The sequence below is a fragment of the Biomphalaria glabrata genome, chromosome 13, assembly GCF_947242115.1.
Source record: "Biomphalaria glabrata chromosome 13, xgBioGlab47.1, whole genome shotgun sequence".
Classification (NCBI taxonomy): Eukaryota; Metazoa; Mollusca; class Gastropoda; family Planorbidae; genus Biomphalaria; species Biomphalaria glabrata.
Window position 1 is genome coordinate 23,332,704 of NC_074723.1, and position 17,670 is coordinate 23,350,373.

Consider the following 17,670-nt stretch of genomic DNA (forward strand, 5'->3'; position numbering starts at 1 on the left):
TTAACTTTATTAGAACAGGCCTCAGTTCGTGCGGTGAACTTTATTAGAGCATGCCTCAGTTTGTGTGGTGAACTTTATTAGAAAAGGCCTCAGTTCGTTCGGTGAACTTTATTAGAACAGGCCTCAGTTCGTGCAGTGAACTTTATTGGAACAGGTCTCAGTTCGTTCGGTGAACTTTATTAGAACAGGCCTCAGTTCGTGCAGTGAACTTTATTGGAACAGGTCTCAGTTCATGCGATCCTTATAGATCGAAAGTCTAAAAAGGGTACTTTGCTTTTACTATTGGTTTTGAGCTCCTGGTGTAACAAAAAGATAGACAGATTGACGGGCTACGGACAGGCAGAATACAAAACACTAATTAAAGCAATGTACAATACATTGTGTTCAGTTGAATTGGTGTTGTGTTGATTCTTATTGTTTATTGCACAGCCAATAACAAACATGTCATCCTATCAATATTAAAAGCGAAACAATAAATGACAGTGTTTTTAATGCTAGATGAACATGGATGGACTTGTTTATAAATCCCGCATGACGCCTAATGAATATAAGAAATAAATAATTGAATCGCTGTGGAATGATGACCATGACCTCATATACTTTTAAATGAAATGTTTTTTAGAATCATTTAATCTGCTGTTTGTTAAGAGTGACAAATCTCATTTCCTGACCTGTTTTTTTTTTTGTTCATTAGTATTGATGTCGACGTATGTGTTTGTGTGTGTGGCTTTCTCTGAGCTTTTGTTCTCTGCCAGTAGATTGTGTTTAATTACAAAGTGCAGTCAGCCATGTTACTAGGCCAGGCGTTAATTAAGTGCTTTTGTGTTCTGTGTGTATGTTCGAGGTTTTATGTTTACATTTTGTCTTTGGGCTTGTGCTTATGTTTTAGTTAGAAACTAGGAACAAACGTGTGTGTGTCTGTGTGTTTTGTTATTTGTAATATATCAAATGTGTAGGCCTACTATTCTGTATATAGTTCCTTCCTTCGTGGTATAAGATGACCACATTTCTCATTTCTAATGGACTCGAAGATGACCACATTTCCATTTCCAATGGACTCAAAGATGACTGTAAAGTCCAATCCTCGCTTAAAAAATCGGGCCGCATACGTGGCATGGGTGGGTTAGGTTAGTTGCAGATAGGCCTGCTTCTTCTCTCAGCCTTTTGTTGGTTTGGCGCTCTTTAACCCTGACAACACTTCTTGATTGAAATCTTGAGACTCTGAGACTCACAGCTTCACGCCATGAGGAGCGATCGAGAGTTAGTGCTTCCCAGAGTGATAGTCGATATCGCATTCCTTGAAGGAGCTCTTGAGAGTGTCTTTGTAGAGCTTGTATTGGCCCCCCTGGGAGCGCTTTCCTGCACACAGCTCCCCGTACAGAAATCGTTTGGGATGGTGATTGTCTGGCATGCGGACTACATGCTACGCCCATCGAAGTTGTGACTTTATTACTGTCGCAGTGATACTGTACATGTTGGACAGCTTTAAGATTTCTGTTACTGGTTTGTGGTCGGACCAACGCACCTTATGGATACTCCTTAGACAGCGTAGGTGGAAGGAGTTTAGCTTTTTGGTGTGGCGGGAATGTAGGGTCCAGGACTCTGGGGCAATTAGGAGTGACGGGAGAAATACAGCACCGTAGACTTTCAGTTTTGTGGATATGCTAAGTCCTCTCTGTTGCCACACTTGTTCATGAAGTCTGCCAAAAGCAGCACTGGCACGAGCAATACGGAAGTCAACCTCATTATCTAGGTTGGCGTTTGCTGATATGATATTTCCCAGATAGACAAACCTTTTGACGTTTGCTAATTTCTGGCCATCTATGAGAATGTCTGGTTCTGTGACAGATTTATTTGGAGGAGGTTGGTGCAGCACTGCTGTCTTTTTTTACGTTTAGGGTGAGGCCAACATTTTTGCAGGCGTTGGCAATTAGGCGTTACTATTCTGTAATTAGGCAGTGACTGGTTGAAGGGACTCTACAATAAAATATGTAGTAGTAGTATTAAAAATCTTTTTTCTTCGCTTCACATTTCTAAGTCCTACCATTAGCTTCTTCATAAGTCCTACCATTAGCTTCTTCATAAGTCCTACCATTAGCTTCTTCATGAGTCCTACCATTAGCTTCTTCATAAGTCCTACGATTAGCTTCTTCATAAGTCCTACCATTAGCTTCTTCATGAGATTTGGAAAAAGGAAGGCGAGTGAAAGACGTGGAAGTCTGGACAATCCGGACCGGAACTGGCAGCAACGTTGATAAAGTACAAATAACGTAAATTTCGTGGGTTCGAGTCTCATATTGTCCAATTTATTTTTTCAATGACGTATCCGATTCTGTCTGACCCGGAAAAGAAGAAATACGATCTGATCCGATTGGGTCCGATCTCACTTTATTTGTACAGAAAGTAGGGAATTGAAATGTTTGTTTTGATATTGCTTGTTTCAAGTATCCGGACAATATCGTGGTGTCCAGTAAAATGTCGAGAGACTGTGCCTTTGTGTGATGTTTAAAACAACAAAAAAAATTAAAAAGTCCTTCACTTAGTATCTGAGGCTATTTGAGACGTTATGATTTTTAGAAGTAGTATACAGACTATATGGGAGTATCCTTTGTGTATGGTAAGAGTGTTGTTTCTTGAAATAGTATGAATGTATTATAACGAAGAATGATATCTGTTTTAAATTCATGCCAAACATAAGTAATTGGAATTCAATATAGACCGATGAATCAGATGATTTCTATTCGGTTTCACTATTATCTGAAATGATGGTGGACAAACACACTGAACGTGAAAGATTCTGTGAATTAGCGCTTTACTCAAATGAGATCATAGAATCTTCAGTTGAACATAATCTTAATACAACTTAACTCCCTTGTTTCAGATTCACGCATAAAACAAGAGGTAGCTATAATTTGTAATTGCCAGGGAACTCGTGCAGAAGTCTAGCTAGCATCTCGTTTCTATTTGTAAAATCTATCTTATAAGTCCTTAAAACATAGGCTCATAATCATTATCTATAATATAAAGCATAAAATAAGGCGTAGTTATGTATGTTTGTATGTATGTCCCGCATAGAAATAAGAATCGTTTGATAAAACTTGGCATAAATGTACCTAAAAATAGACAAAAAGTACCTAATTGTATTTCTTAAAAAAAAAAAGAAATTTTCTAAAGAATCGGGGCGGTAAGTTAGAAACATTTATTATTAAGACTATGAAGTAATTACAGACACAAACTGTGAAATATTGTAATTGCACACACAAAAGATCAGATAACTCGAACTACTCCTAATAATTTAGATCATTTTTTTTTGTGTTCGTATTTTAAAATAATGTATGATTCAGAATTAATTAGAACACAAGCATTCAAATAAGGAAAAACGTGATCTTATCTTATCTTATCTTATATGATACAGACGTTAATTCAAAAAAGAAGATGATTACGTCCTACGCGTCTAGCATATAGTCAAGCATATTAACCAATGACCGAAACTTGGCCAAGTCACTGGTTTTCCTGGCTAGCTCTATTAGCGCTAGGGAAGAAGGAACTTTTGTACAAATTTGGCCTAGCATATGGGATGAGGAATTTTGATTTATCTTTGTGTCTTTCTGAGTATTTTATTAAATTTTGTTTTTGTATTTGAAGATTATGGTTCAGTGTTTTATGTATAATAGCTACTTTACTTTTAAGTCTTCTATCCTGGAAGCTTTCTAAATTTAGTGATTTTACTATCGGTGTTACTCTAGTCAAATGTGAATTTTCGTTTGTTATGATGACTGTCTTTAGAAGTGTTTCAAAACCAGAATTGAGAAACAACTCTTCACTCTTCTCTCAATCTGAAGGTCCCGATGCGACCACATACATCGCTTCTCTTTTTGTTTAACCAATAGAAACAAAGTGCTCAAAAAGTTTTGCTTCCAATACATTAGCAATACAACTTATGGTGTCAGCAGCCATTGCATTGAGGTACTCGTTTACAACCTTTTTCCTATGAGATATTTTTTTTTCTTTTTTTTTTGCAATTGATCTTAACCTTATTCCTTATTTCATCAAATAGTTCGTTGATACTATCATCAAAGCTAGTTCACTGACCAAGCCTCCTGTAACTCCTCGTGTACCAACGGCTGGAGAAAGACGGCGCTGTTAAAGCAAGGAATCCCTTACAATAATCAATCAGCTTTGCCATGGCTGCGGGGACATATCGTTGCTATCGCACGCGCAGTTAGTCATGAACTGGGTTTTAGTGCGCGGACGAGCGAATGTGTTGATGTTTGTATTTTGTTTTTATTTGCTTATTTACCTCTCTGGTACTAGACGAGGTTTTACTTTTCGTTTCTTTGGCGGTGTTACATTTTAGATGACTTGTTTGAATTGTTTGTTATTCTTGGCATTGTGTGGTACGAGCTCAAATGTGTGACTATATCTCAGTCCATTGAAAGGGTTTTATTCACTTTAGGATAGAGTGATAGAGATCTAAGTTCTTGGACATTTATTGCACAGTAAGTTATTTCTGCTTTGTAAATTTAACTTTTTTTTAAAATAAGAGTATGAGAATATTTTTTATGAGAGTAGAGCGCTGGGGTCCTGGGTTCGAATCTCGGTGAAAACTTGGATTTTGAATTTCGGGATTTTTAGTGCGCCTCTGAGCCTGAGCTCTAATGGGTGCATTGATTAAAGTTGGGGGGGGGGGGAGTAAGGCGGTTGGACGTTGTGCTAGTCACATGACACCCTGCTCGATAACCGTTGGCCAAAGAGACAGATGACCTTAACATCATCTGTCCTATAATAGATTGCAAGGTCTGAAAACTTTTTTTTTATTGACCGAGTGGTGACACAATGGTAAAGCGATTGGCCTTCGAGCCGTGAGGTTCAAATATCGCTTAAGATTGGAATTTTGAATTTCAGGATTTTTAGGACGCTCCCAAGTCCACCCAACTCTGATGGGTACCTGATTTTAGTTAGGGAAAGTAAAGGCGGTTGGTCGTTATGCTGACCTCATGACACCCTCGTTAACTGTAGGCAATAGAAACAGATGACCTTTACATCATCTGCCCTATAGATCGCAAAGTCTGAACGGCTATTTTCAGACCAACGTGTCAATGTCGAAAACATTAGTAGGTCTTGCGATTTTAAATGTCATCGAAAATTAATCACGTCTTGATAGACAGTGGCAATGTCAATGTCTTTTGAAACAATGTCATTTCATTGTCATTCTGAATGTCAGTGGCTATTTTTTCCAATTCTTGTTAATAATTAAAGAGTGAAGATAAACGGATTTTGTTTTTGTTTTGTGGAAACGAAACAGTTTTAATGTGATACTTGAGACAATTCACGATACATCCCTACAGAGATACGTTTCACTATCGCATGTTACCGTTAGTTCCTAGGTTTTATAACCTACTTGACATAGAATTACTTACAGTGTAATGAATGTGTACAGCTTTCCAAATGGACTAGGCCTACTAGACATGACTTTTATGAGCATCTGTACGGGAGATAATGACGCTAGAGATTAAGTCTGTCACTATTCTGGAGTACTTGTTAAAGCACAGATTCTCCAGGATCTCTTCTCTTCTGATGTCGAGGTAAGTGAAACATTTGATTCATTGTAAATAGAATTAGGGGGGGGGGGCGATTTATTTGACAGAAAAATATTATTCGTCAATGTAATTTAAACATCTAATCGGAACATTATATACGAAGTTGTATACTTTTTAATAAATTATGACACAAAGACCTGCTAGATACATTTGTTAAAATTCGCATAGGAATATATATCTCATTAATAACAGTATCGTTGATCAATACCTTTTATAAACGAATGAATTGCTGCATCGATCTACCATGTCTCTCTCTCCATTATATCCGAGGCTTTGCCGAGGAAATGTTATTACAGACCTATATATATATTATACCTGGACTGGAAAACGGAAACTAATTCTTAACGTACATGATAAATTCACAGACCTATATATTTATGGATTGTGATGTATGCAACTGGTAATTAATTTTTTCTGTCTTATTAAAGTAATGATTTTTAATTTTCAATGTTTAAAAGAAATACAATACCATTTTGCGGATTTTACTTAAAATGGGCTATTATTAATACTAATCAAGAACTATATCTATGATATAAAGCTATTTCCTGTTAGTTTCCATAAAGATAGATCTAATGTTTCGAAAATTCTAAATCGCAATAATTTAATTCTGTTAATTTTAATAATATTATGATTTTTTATATATTGTACATTTAAATAGATTTGATTACCCAGATCTTTCTAGACCTAGATTATATATCTATGAATTGCAAAATAATAATTATGAGACGAGAGTGCTATTTTATTTTAGATGTTCAGTTACATAGGTTAGGGTTAAGAAAACAACTTAACTTCTTATAACTACTGTACAAAACAACGCCTTGTTTCAAATTTTTAAAATGTTTTGTTAGTGACATTGTTGTGTAATGTTAGAGATCCATAAGTACAGTCAAGTTATATCCCCTTTATATCTGTGATTTTCACGCATCTTTGCTTAGTCACATTTTTCCTGTAACTTTGTTTAGTTTTAGTAAATTTTATTTAATACGAATTTTTTTGACGATTCTAAAAGACAAAGATGAGCACACTTTCTGCTTTTGATTTGAAAAAATATATTCTTGAAGGGCTAAATGGTCGTGTGGTATGTGCATCAGACTGTCGTCATTACAAAGGAGATTACTTGCAGGCTAATATCCCCTGACGTCCTGTAGAAATCCTGGACTTGCTCACTACAAAAGTGGTTACTTGCAGGCTAATATCTCCAAATGTGCTGTAGAGGTCCGCGACTCGCTCATAACAAAAGTGGTTACTTGCAGGCTAATATCTCCTGATGTCCTGCAGAAGCTCTGGACTCGCTCACTACAAAATATGTTACTATCTATACGTCTGATATTAATGATTAAGATTGCGTCACTTACTTGATTAAGTTTGCTTTACTGAACTCTAATAACTGTAAAACTGTTTCCTATTCTAAGATGGTCACGTGAACGAAATAACGTGCCATTAAGTAATGAAAGATAACATTGGCACAGGGCTCAGGTTCAGTAGAGAATTAATTAGGTTAATAAGTAGCTTCCAGTCTCTGAGGAATGTGATAGAACATACACATACGGATTATCTGTTGTCCTAACAATTTGTCCTATCTTTGGAAACATGTGGATACGCTATTTATGATGTAATGTCAGACCATCTTTAGAATTACGGGATGCTACATGATCTACATCTTACACACTGGAAGTTTACACCTTTATAAAATTCTGTATCTTCTATTTGTTTCTGTATTCTGTCTTTATAAATCTAAAATAGAAATAATATGCCATATTTGTCTTTGGTCCTAGCTGTACACAGTGAAATAGGTATTTGAATTAGGGCACACTGTTAGTCCAATGATGTTTTCAAATGTTCAATGTGTTCCCAAGTCGTTGTCAATGTTTCAAATACACATCGCATAAAAATGACTTCAAAGATTATTTCCCTTGAAAATCTGCGAGTAGGCTATTCACCTGACTTTGGTGATCAGTGATGTTTGTTAATGGATTTTTTCCCAGTTCTAAACCTGTAACTTTGGAAAGGACTGACCCCTTCACTCCGCACCTAAACCTGTAACTTTGGAAAGGACTGACCCCTTCACTCCGCACCTAAACCTGTAACTTTGGAAAGGACTGACCCCTTCACTCCGCACCTAAACCTGTGACTTTGGAAAGGACTGACCCCTTCACTCCGCACCTAAACCTGTAACTTTGGAAAGGACTGACCCCTTCACTCCGCACCTAAACTTGATGTCAGCAACGTTTGAAAGGAACTAAAACAACATTAAAATATCTAAATAGATAGATAGATAGATAAGTAGATAGAAAGGTAGATAGGCAGACAGATAAGTAGATAAATAGATAGATATATAGATAGATAGATAGATAGATAGATAGATAGATAGATAGATAGATAGATAGATAGATAGATAGATAGATAGATAGATAGATAAGTAGATAGATAGATAAGTAGATAGAAAGGTAGATAGGTAGATAGATAAGTAGATAAGTAGATAAATAGATAGATAGATAGATAGATAGATAGATAGATAGATAGATAGATAAGTAGATAGAAAGGTAGATAGGTAGATAGATAAGTAGATAAATAGATAGATAGATAGATAGATAGATAGATAGATAGATAGATAGACAGATGGATAGAAGGATGGATAGATAGATAGATAGATAGATAGATAGATAGATGGATGGATGGATGGATGGATGGATGGATGGATGGATAGATAGATAGATAGATAGATAGATAGATAGATAGATAGATAGATAGATATCTTATCTTATCTTATATAATACAGACATTACTTAAAAAAGAAGATGATTACGTCCTACGCGTCATGCATACATACATGTCTGTCATTTATGTTTAATATTTTCTTGGCAATAAACGGAGTTCTGTATAATAAAAGTAACATAGAGTATTACATAAGGTAACATAGACTATTACATAAAGTAACATAGAGTATTACATAAGGTAACATAGACTATTACATAAAGTAACATAGAGTATTACATAAAGTAACATAGACTATTACAAAAAGTAACATAGAGTTTTACATTAAGTAACATAGAGTATTACATAAGGTAACATAGACTATTACATAAAGTAACATAGACTATTACATAAAGTAACATAGAGTATTACATAAAGTAACATAGACTATTACATAAAGTAACATAGAGTATTACATAAAGTAACATAGACTATTACATAAAGTAACATAGAGTATTACATAAAGTAACATAGACTATTACAAAAAGTAACAGAGTATTACATAAAGTAACATAGAGTATTACATAAAGTAACAGAGTTTTACATTAAGTAACATAGAGTATTACATAAAGTAACATAGATAGCAACATACAAGACAGAAAATATATTACCATATAATTTACTTTATTCAAAATCTGGGAATAAATGGTCACTGAAAGGCTTGGACTCAGATTGAAACTCACGTACATTAAGGTAATGATGACATAACTATTAGCTTGTGTGTTTTGTATTTCGAACTCAAAGGCCTTGGCACAGATTTATTGCACTGGGAAAACCACCAATTAACCTTGAACCACATAGAAAAAAAAGCGACTTAAAATATAATAGTGAAAAAAAAATATGCAGCATAATTGTACTGTAAGTCCTTTCATTGTGTCTAGACTCAAAGTTACATCATTATGTCCAGGCTCAAGGTTACATCGTTATGTCCAGGCTCAAGGTTACATCGTTGACAGGAAGTTTTCCCCCCTTGATCTCACTTCCTATTTCCGGTTTGAGGTATACTTCAAAATGTCACTTCGCTAATCATCAATGTTATGTTGAATGAAATACTGTTGAATAGTCCAGTACACAAAAATGAATAGTTTTTATTTTGAATTACATTTAGAAAAAATCCTAAACATTTTTTTTTCTAATTCGGAAATGAAAACCTGGGAGACAAAAAAAAAATGTCAATGAAACAAAACAAAAAAGAATATTTTTTGAAAACAAGAAACATATTAAATTAATTTTTTTTAAATCTTCGTTTATACATCTTGTAGAGCGATTATTCCGCACTTAATTACTAATATATGATCGATTTTTTAAAAAATGTTGCATTATTTGTAATGTCACTATTTTTTTTCCACTGCGGAAAATTTCTTTTGGATGGAAATGTTTATCAATGTATATTTCCTCATTACTGAATTCTCGACGTATGACGTCCTTGGACTCTTTTTGCCTAAAAGGAACGAAGCATGTTTCTAATGCGGAGTGCAGAAATCGACCTTCTGGATGCTAGGTGTAAACAAGAATTCTATTGTCACCAAAAGCGCACATTTTATCGTAGTGCAAGCAGAGAAGGTCAAATAAAAAAAAAAAAACACTTTTTGTTCCAAGACACTAAACCCTTTATACAACTTAGAGAGCGATGATTTTTTCTCGAAAACGGCTCTAACGTTTTTCCAAACAATATTTCACTTGATGAATATCTTTGGGAAAAAAATACTAGCTCACTGACCACACTGGTAAAAGTCTAGTTTGACCGTTATAAAGTTTCAAAATAAAATATAATTAAATCTCCAGACAATCTTTTGTACGTCAGTAGGTATTTCGCTTGCACTACTTGAAGACATTATTCATTAAATGTTTTTATAAACAAAATACACAGTCTTTATTTCTAAATATTAGCAGTACAGTTAAAACAAAGAACAACAAGGGATGTAAATGTCTACAAATGTTCGGATTACATTGATCCAAAGCACAGAGGGACAACTACTAACTGGAGGAAGATGATGTCTTGTGCGCCCTTGTTTTTCTTTTCTTCTTATTCATTACACTTTTCTTCATTGTCTGTTTTTGGTCTGGCTTATTACAAAAATATGGTATTTTATCTTTATCTTTAAATTTCAACCAATTTAGGACATCAGTAGGCCTTGGTTTTTGTGTGTGGTGAATGGCAAAATATTCACCATCGTTTCATTTACACAGACACAAAGCTAGCGAAACGAGTGTTTGGTCCAGGGGAGCTATTTAATAATGTTTCCTTTTGTTTCGGGGCGTATCCATTTAGTAATGTTTCCTTTTGTTTCGGGGCGTATCCATTTAGTAATGTTTCCTTTTGTTTCGGGTCGAATCCATTTAGTAATGTTTCCTTTTGTTTCGGGTCGAATCCATTTAGTAATGTTTCCTTTTGTTTCGGGTCGAATCCATTTAGTAATGTTTCCTTTTGTTTCGGGGCGTATCCATTTAGTAATGTTTCCTTTTGTTTCGGGTCGAATCCATTTAGTAATGTTTCCTTTTGTTTCAGGGCCGCGAATCCATTTAGTAATGTTTCCTTTTGTTTCGGGTCGAATCCATTTAGTAATGTTTTCTTTTGTTTCGGGGCTGCGAATCTATTTAGTAATGTTTCCTTTGCTTCAAGGTGTTTCCTAGAAAATCGAGGGATCAGTGCAGAAGTATAAAGCTAATCCTAGAATGAAACCAACGAACTGATTGTGTGTAACATTACAGAGCTGAATGTTTTGAAAGAAAGTTGAATTTAGCCACTGAAAGTCATTGTTCAATAGACCTAGGTGACTTTGACTGAGGGCTCAATATTAACTTACATGCCGTACATTTAATTTAATAACTAAGTTAATGATTGAAACATTTGTCTACATGTTTCTTTTTCTAGGTCAGTTTCATTCACTTATAGGGCATGCTGGGGGAAACATTCGTTTTGTGAAGTGACTTCTTTGAAGCTTCAGCGGCTTGTAAAAGTAGGGCAGATGTTACAGATCATTAAGTCCCACATCAACTCACTCAAGGCAGCACACACACACACGCATACAGATGTACGTATACTTCCAGCTCTATTTACTTCCAAGTATCACAATTTACCATCTGGTGCCCCGTCACGATCACGTGATCAATGCTGAAACGTTTTCTACCTTAATGTTTGGAGATTACTTCCTTTGCTCAGGCGTAAGCGCAGATGAACACACACGAACACATAACACACTCACACACCCTCAACATGCGGCTCTATCATTAAAGGGTGTAGATTAACATATTTCTATACACTGAAACATATCTTAAGGTCAGTCACCCAGTTGAAATTTCTTTGAAGCATGTTGAAGTGGAGAATGAATCGAAGTTATGGCAGGGATAGTTATTGAATTGAAGAAATAATGCAGTTCTTCTTTCCTCATCATTGGTTCCTTGATTCTCGTATAAGGACGCCGCACTGGCCAAGCGGTGGCTGAGCGATAAAGCGCTTGGCTTCCGAACCGGGATCCAGGGTTCGAATCCACGTGAGGAGTGGGATTTTTAATTTCGGGATCTTTGGGAGCCTCTGAGTCCACCCAGCTCTAATGGTTACCGGACATTTTAGTTAGGAAAGGGAAAGAAGGTTGGTCGTTGTGCTGGCCACATGACACCCTCGTTAACCATAGGGCACAGAAACATCATCTGCCCTATGGACCACAAGGTCTGAAAGGAGGACTTGCCTATATTATGAGAGGGTCAAACGAGTTGATAACTACCATAGTGCACGATTGTCTGTAGCATGCGTGCTCATCCTGTTAAGTAACACTTCTAGTCACTTCTAGTCACTTCTAGTCACGGATCTTTATTTTTTTGTACACAAAGTTCGTCAATGTAACGATTGACAACAGTCGGTGTATACAGAAGAATTTCGTCCATTAAGTCAAAATAAATTTGCGAACAATCACGTTAGTGAAGATAATAGGAAATGTTTACTTTGAAGAAGATTTTGAAGATATTGTTGGAGACTCTCGCTACACATTTGAATAAGTCCTTATTAGAAATTGAAACAATGTCACTTACGTTTCTTAAAAGGTTTAAAATATTTTTTATGTAAATATTATTTTAGTTAGTATTTAAACATGGATTATTAATTACTATAAAAAAAATTGGGTTCCTTAAAAGTAAATAGATGGACTTTGTTACCACCCCCCTCCCGTTTTCTTTTAGTCAGGACGTTGCACCCCAACAGTTTGAGAAAAGTTGCTTTATACAATTAAAATAACCTTGACACCTTTTATTACATGGAAATATATTTTTTTACAAAGGCATCATTTAGAACATAAGTAAGTTGGCAACTCACGTGGGTACTTAGCACCTAGCATTTTATATGGAATGTAGAACTTAAGTTGTTTCGGATAACATGAATGGTCTTTTAAATCTTCTTTTAAAAAAATATTTAAATCTATGTGCTTTAGTAGATTTAAAATCAAACTTCCAATTTTGGAAGGACTATAAGTAACTTTCTTGCACCATTTTATAACCTAGCTTTATAGAATTTCCACATTATATAATCAGTCCATCGGTAAAAGCAATTGAATATCTAGAATACAAATTATCTGTCGAAATGTAGACAACAAGCATGACAATAAATCAAATTCCACTTTATTTTCACTAGTATTCTGTCTATTCAGAGACACACAAGGGAGTGATATATCGCGATCTTTGTAAATATTTCAAAAAAAAAAATCTATAAAATCTAATCTGGGAAATGCTTCATAGAAAGTAATTTAACACAACAGCAAAAGTAAAACAAAATTTTAAGAAATTTTAAATTTAATTTTGCTTTTATTTTTTAACCTCTCACCAAAGATCTGATATTAAGACATTAATAACAAAATAATTTTTTAATTAAATTTACTATTTTTAGTATTAAGATATTCCATGCAGACAAAGAGGCTAAGAAGGAATACATGCCTCCAGGAAGATATAATCCCTAGTTTCCCACGATTCAGACGACACGATAAATCTCTCTTGTTTTTATGGAACCTTCTAAAGGTTGATGACAAACTGCGCTCTTGCTAAATATAAACAATCATTTAGTATTACTGTTGACTGATGAAACAAAAAGGGCTTAGAGCTGTAAATCATCGTTGAAAATGTTTTCGAACTTAGCTGATAGTGAGACCTCTAAATGTACTTTTATTACTGATGACAGAACTATGAGCTCATGAGTTATTTTTACTTCAGCACATGACTTCCCCGCTGGAACACTTTTAACCTTGATTCTGTTAAGAAGAGAAATATTGTTTTTACCGTTTATTTTCCTACTCAGACTGTAGTTATGTTGTTAGCACTTCAGATTTAAAAAAAAAAACTAACTGAGATTCCAGTCCAAGATATTTCTGCATCTGTTCAGGTTGACCTACTTTTTGGAGCGATACTACTTGAAACACTGGCGGTTGTTTGGCTGCCAAATCATCATTACATAAATACCTGCATCTGTAGTTGTCGTGGAAAATAAGTTAGCGCTGAGTTATTGCGCTTGGGGAGATTGAAAGGCGAGATGAAGCGATGAAACGAGAGACTTGTGTTCAACTTTCACTTGAACATTTCACTTTTACCTTTTCATTTAGTATCTCTTCATAGATGTTGTTGTTTGTTTAGTCATACCAGAACAGATTGAAGAGTTACACAATAAACATCTTAAGTTGCTGAAAACGTTTCAGTTACATTCATTACCCAAGGAACTCATGGGTCAAGTCACCAGGACACATCTTCAGTTACATTCATTAACCCAGGAACTCATGGGTCAAGTCACCAGGACACATCTTCAGTTACATTCATTAACCAAGGAACTCATGGGTCAAGTCACCAGGACACATCTTCAGTTACATTCATTAACCAAGGAACTCATGGATCAAGTCACCAGGACACATCTTAAGTTACATTCATTAACCAAGGAACTCATGGATTAGGTCACCAGGACACATCTTCAGTTACATTCATTAACCAAGGAACTCATGGATCAAGTCACCAGGACACATCTTCAGTTACATTCATTAACCAAGGAACTCATGGGTCAGGTCACCAGGACACATCTTCAGTTACATTCATTAACCAAGGAACTCATGGATCAAGTCACCAGGACACATCTTCAGTTACATTCATTAACCAAGGAACTCATGGGTCAAGTCACCAGGACACATCTTCAGTTACATTCATTAACCAAGGAACTCATGGGTCAAGTCACCAGGACACATCTTCAGTTACATTCATTAACCAAGGAACTCATGGGTCAAGTCACCAGGACACATCTTCAGTTACATTCAGTAACCAAGGAACTCATGGGTCAAGTCACCAGGACACATCTTCAGTTACATTCATTAACCCAGGAACTCATGGGTCAAGTCACCAGGACACATCTTCAGTTACATTCATTAACCAAGGAACTCATGGGTCAAGTCACCAGGACACATCTTCAGTTACATTCATTAACCAAGGAACTCATGGGTCAAGTCACCAGGACACATCTTCAGTTACATTCATTAACCAAGGAACTCATGGGTCAAGTCACCAGGACACATCTTCAGTTACATTCATTAACCCAGGAACTCATGGGTCAAGTCACCAGGACACATCTTCAGTTACATTCATTAACCAAGGAACTCATGGGTCAAGTCACCAGGACACATCTTCAGTTACATTCATTAACCAAGGAACTCATGGGTCAAGTCACCAGGACACATCTTCAATTACATTCATTAACCAAGGAACTCATGGGTCAAGTCACCAGGACACATCTTCAGTTACATTCATTAACCAAGGAACTCATGGGTCAAGTCACCAGGACACATCTTCAGTTACATTCATTAACCAAGGAACTCATGGGTCAAGTCACCAGGACACATCTTCAGTTACATTCATTAACCAAGGAACTTATGGGTCAAGTCACCAGGACACACCTTCAGTTACATTCATTAACCAAGGAACTCATGGGTCAAGTCACCAGGACACATCTTCAGTTACATTCAGTAACCAAGGAACTCATGGGTCAAGTCACCAGGACAAATCTTCAATTACATTCATTAACCCAGGAACTCATGGGTCAAGTCACCAGGACACATCTTCAGTTACATTCATTAACCAAGGAACTCATGGGTCAAGTCACCAGGACACATCTTCAGTTACATTCATTAACCCAGGAACTCATGGGTCAAGTCACCAGGACACATCTTCAGTTACATTCATTAACCAAGGAACTCATGGGTCAAGTCACCAGGACACATCTTCAGTTACATTCAGTAACCAAGGAACTCATGGGTCAAGTCACCAGGACACATCTTCAGTTACATTCATTAACCAAGGAACTCATGGGTCAAGTCACCAGGACACATCTTCAGTTACATTCATTAACAAAGGAACTCATGGGTCAAGTCACCAGGACACATCTTCAGTTACATTCAGTAACCAAGGAACTCATGGGTCAAGTCACCAGGACACATCTTCAGTTACATTCAGTAACCAAGGAACTCATGGGTCAAGTCACCAGGACACATCTTCAATTACATTCATTAACCCAGGAACTCATGGGTCAAGTCACCAGGACACATCTTCAGTTACATTCATTAACCAAGGAACTCATGGGTCAAGTCACCAGGACACATCTTCAGTTACATTCATTAACCAAGGAACTCATGGGTCAAGTCACCAGGACACATCTTCAGTTACATTCAGTAACCAAAGAACTCATGGGTCAAGTCACCAGGACACACCTTCAATTACATTCATTAACCCAGGAACTCATGGGTCAAGTCACCAGGACACATCTTCAGTTACATTCATTAACCAAGGAACTCATGGGTCAAGTCACCAGGACACATCTTCAGTTACATTCATTAACCAAGGAACTCATGGGTCAAGTCACAAGGACACATCTTCAGTTACATTCATTAACCAAGGAACTCATGGGTCAAGTCACCAGGACACATCTTCAGTTACATTCATTAACCAAGGAACTCATGGGTCAAGTCACAAGGACACATCTTCAGTTACATTCATTAACCAAGGAACTCATGGGTCAAGTCACCAGGACACATCTTCAGTTACATTCATTAACCAAGGAACTCATGGGTCAAGTCACCAGGACACATCTTCAGTTACATTCATTAACCAAGGAACTCATGGGTCAAGTCACCAGGACACATCTTCAGTTACATTCAGTAACCAAGGAACTCATGGGTCAAGTCACCAGGACACATCTTCAGTTACATTCAGTAACCAAGGAACTCATGGGTCAAGTCACCAGGACACATCTTCAGTTACATTCATTAACCAAGGAACTCATGGGTCAAGTCACCAGGACACATCTTCAGTTACATTCAGTAACCAAGGAACTCATGGGTCAAGTCACCAGGACACATCTTCAGTTACATTCAGTAACCAAGGAGTTCATGGGTCAAGTCACCAGGACACACCTTCAGTTACATTCATTAACCAAGGAACTCATGGATCAAGTCACCAGGACACATCTTCAGTTACATTCAGTAACCAAGGAACTCATGGGTCAAGTCACCAGGACACATCTTCAGTTACATTCATTAACCAAGGAACTCATGGGTCAAGTCACCAGGACACATCTTCAATTACATTCATTAACCAAGGAACTCATTGGTCAAGTCACCAGGACACATCTTCAGTTACATTCATTAACCAAGGAACTCATGGGTCAAGTCACCAGGACACATCTTCAGTTACATTCAGTAACCAAGGAACTCATGGGTCAAGTCACCAGGACACATCTTCAGTTACATTCAGTAACCAAGGAACTCATGGGTCAAGTCACCAGGACACATCTTCAGTTACATTCATTAACCAAGGAACTCATGGGTCAAGTCACCAGGACACATCTTCAGTTACATTCATTAACCAAGGAACTCATGGGTCAAGTCACCAGGGTACATCTTCAGTTACATTCATTAACCAAGGAACTCATGGGTCAAGTCACCAGGACACATCTTCAATTACATTCAGTAACCAAGGAACTCATGGGTCAAGTCACCAGGGTACATCTTCAGTTACATTCATTAACCAAGGAACTCATGGGTCAAGTCACCAGGACACATCTTCAGTTACATTCATTAACCCAGGAACTCATGGATCAAGTCACCATGACACACCTTCAGTTACATTCATTAATTAAGGAACTCATGGGTCAAGTCACCAGGACACATCTTCAGTTACATTCATTAACCAAGGAACTCATGGGTCAAGTCACCAGGACACATCTTCAGTTACATTCAGTAACCAAGGAACTCATGGGTCAAGTCACCAGGACACACCTTCAGTTACATTCATTAACCAAGGAACT

The 17,670-nt window shown here is 36.7% G+C and overlaps 2 protein-coding genes across 3 annotated transcripts in view; both read left to right on the forward strand.

Moving 5' to 3' along the window:
* The first annotated feature begins 4,097 nt into the window (after positions 1 to 4,097).
* LOC106076309 (uncharacterized) overlaps positions 4,098 to 17,670 on the forward strand; it is an 80,954-nt gene continuing 67,381 nt past the window's right edge. The window contains exons 1-2 of one of the 2 annotated variants that reach the window (XM_056009010.1): positions 4,098 to 4,499; positions 5,260 to 5,585. The gene's annotated coding sequence lies outside the window, so the exon portion shown is untranslated. The remainder of the gene's footprint in view (positions 4,500 to 5,259; positions 5,586 to 17,670) is intronic. The other variant, XM_056009011.1, reaches the window with a different exon arrangement.
* Positions 5,500 to 17,502, forward strand: LOC129922548 (serine-rich adhesin for platelets-like). Its single transcript, XM_056009183.1, has 4 exons — positions 5,500 to 5,585; positions 9,236 to 9,353; positions 13,937 to 14,165; positions 14,279 to 17,502. The coding sequence occupies exons 1-4, from the start codon at positions 5,500 to 5,502 to the stop codon at positions 17,500 to 17,502; spliced, it is 3,657 nt and encodes a 1,218-aa protein (XP_055865158.1).

Coding starts and splice junctions, on each gene's coding strand:
- LOC129922548 (XM_056009183.1), top strand. CDS start 5,500: ATGACGCTAGAGATTAAGTCTGTCACTATTCTGGAGTACTTGTTAAAG. Junction 5,586..9,235: donor TCTTCTCTTCTGATGTCGAG/GTAAGTGAAACA, acceptor CATTGTGTCTAG/ACTCAAAGTTACATCATTAT. Junction 14,166..14,278: donor ATTAACCAAGGAACTCATGG/GTCAAGTCACCA, acceptor CTCATGGATTAG/GTCACCAGGACACATCTTCA.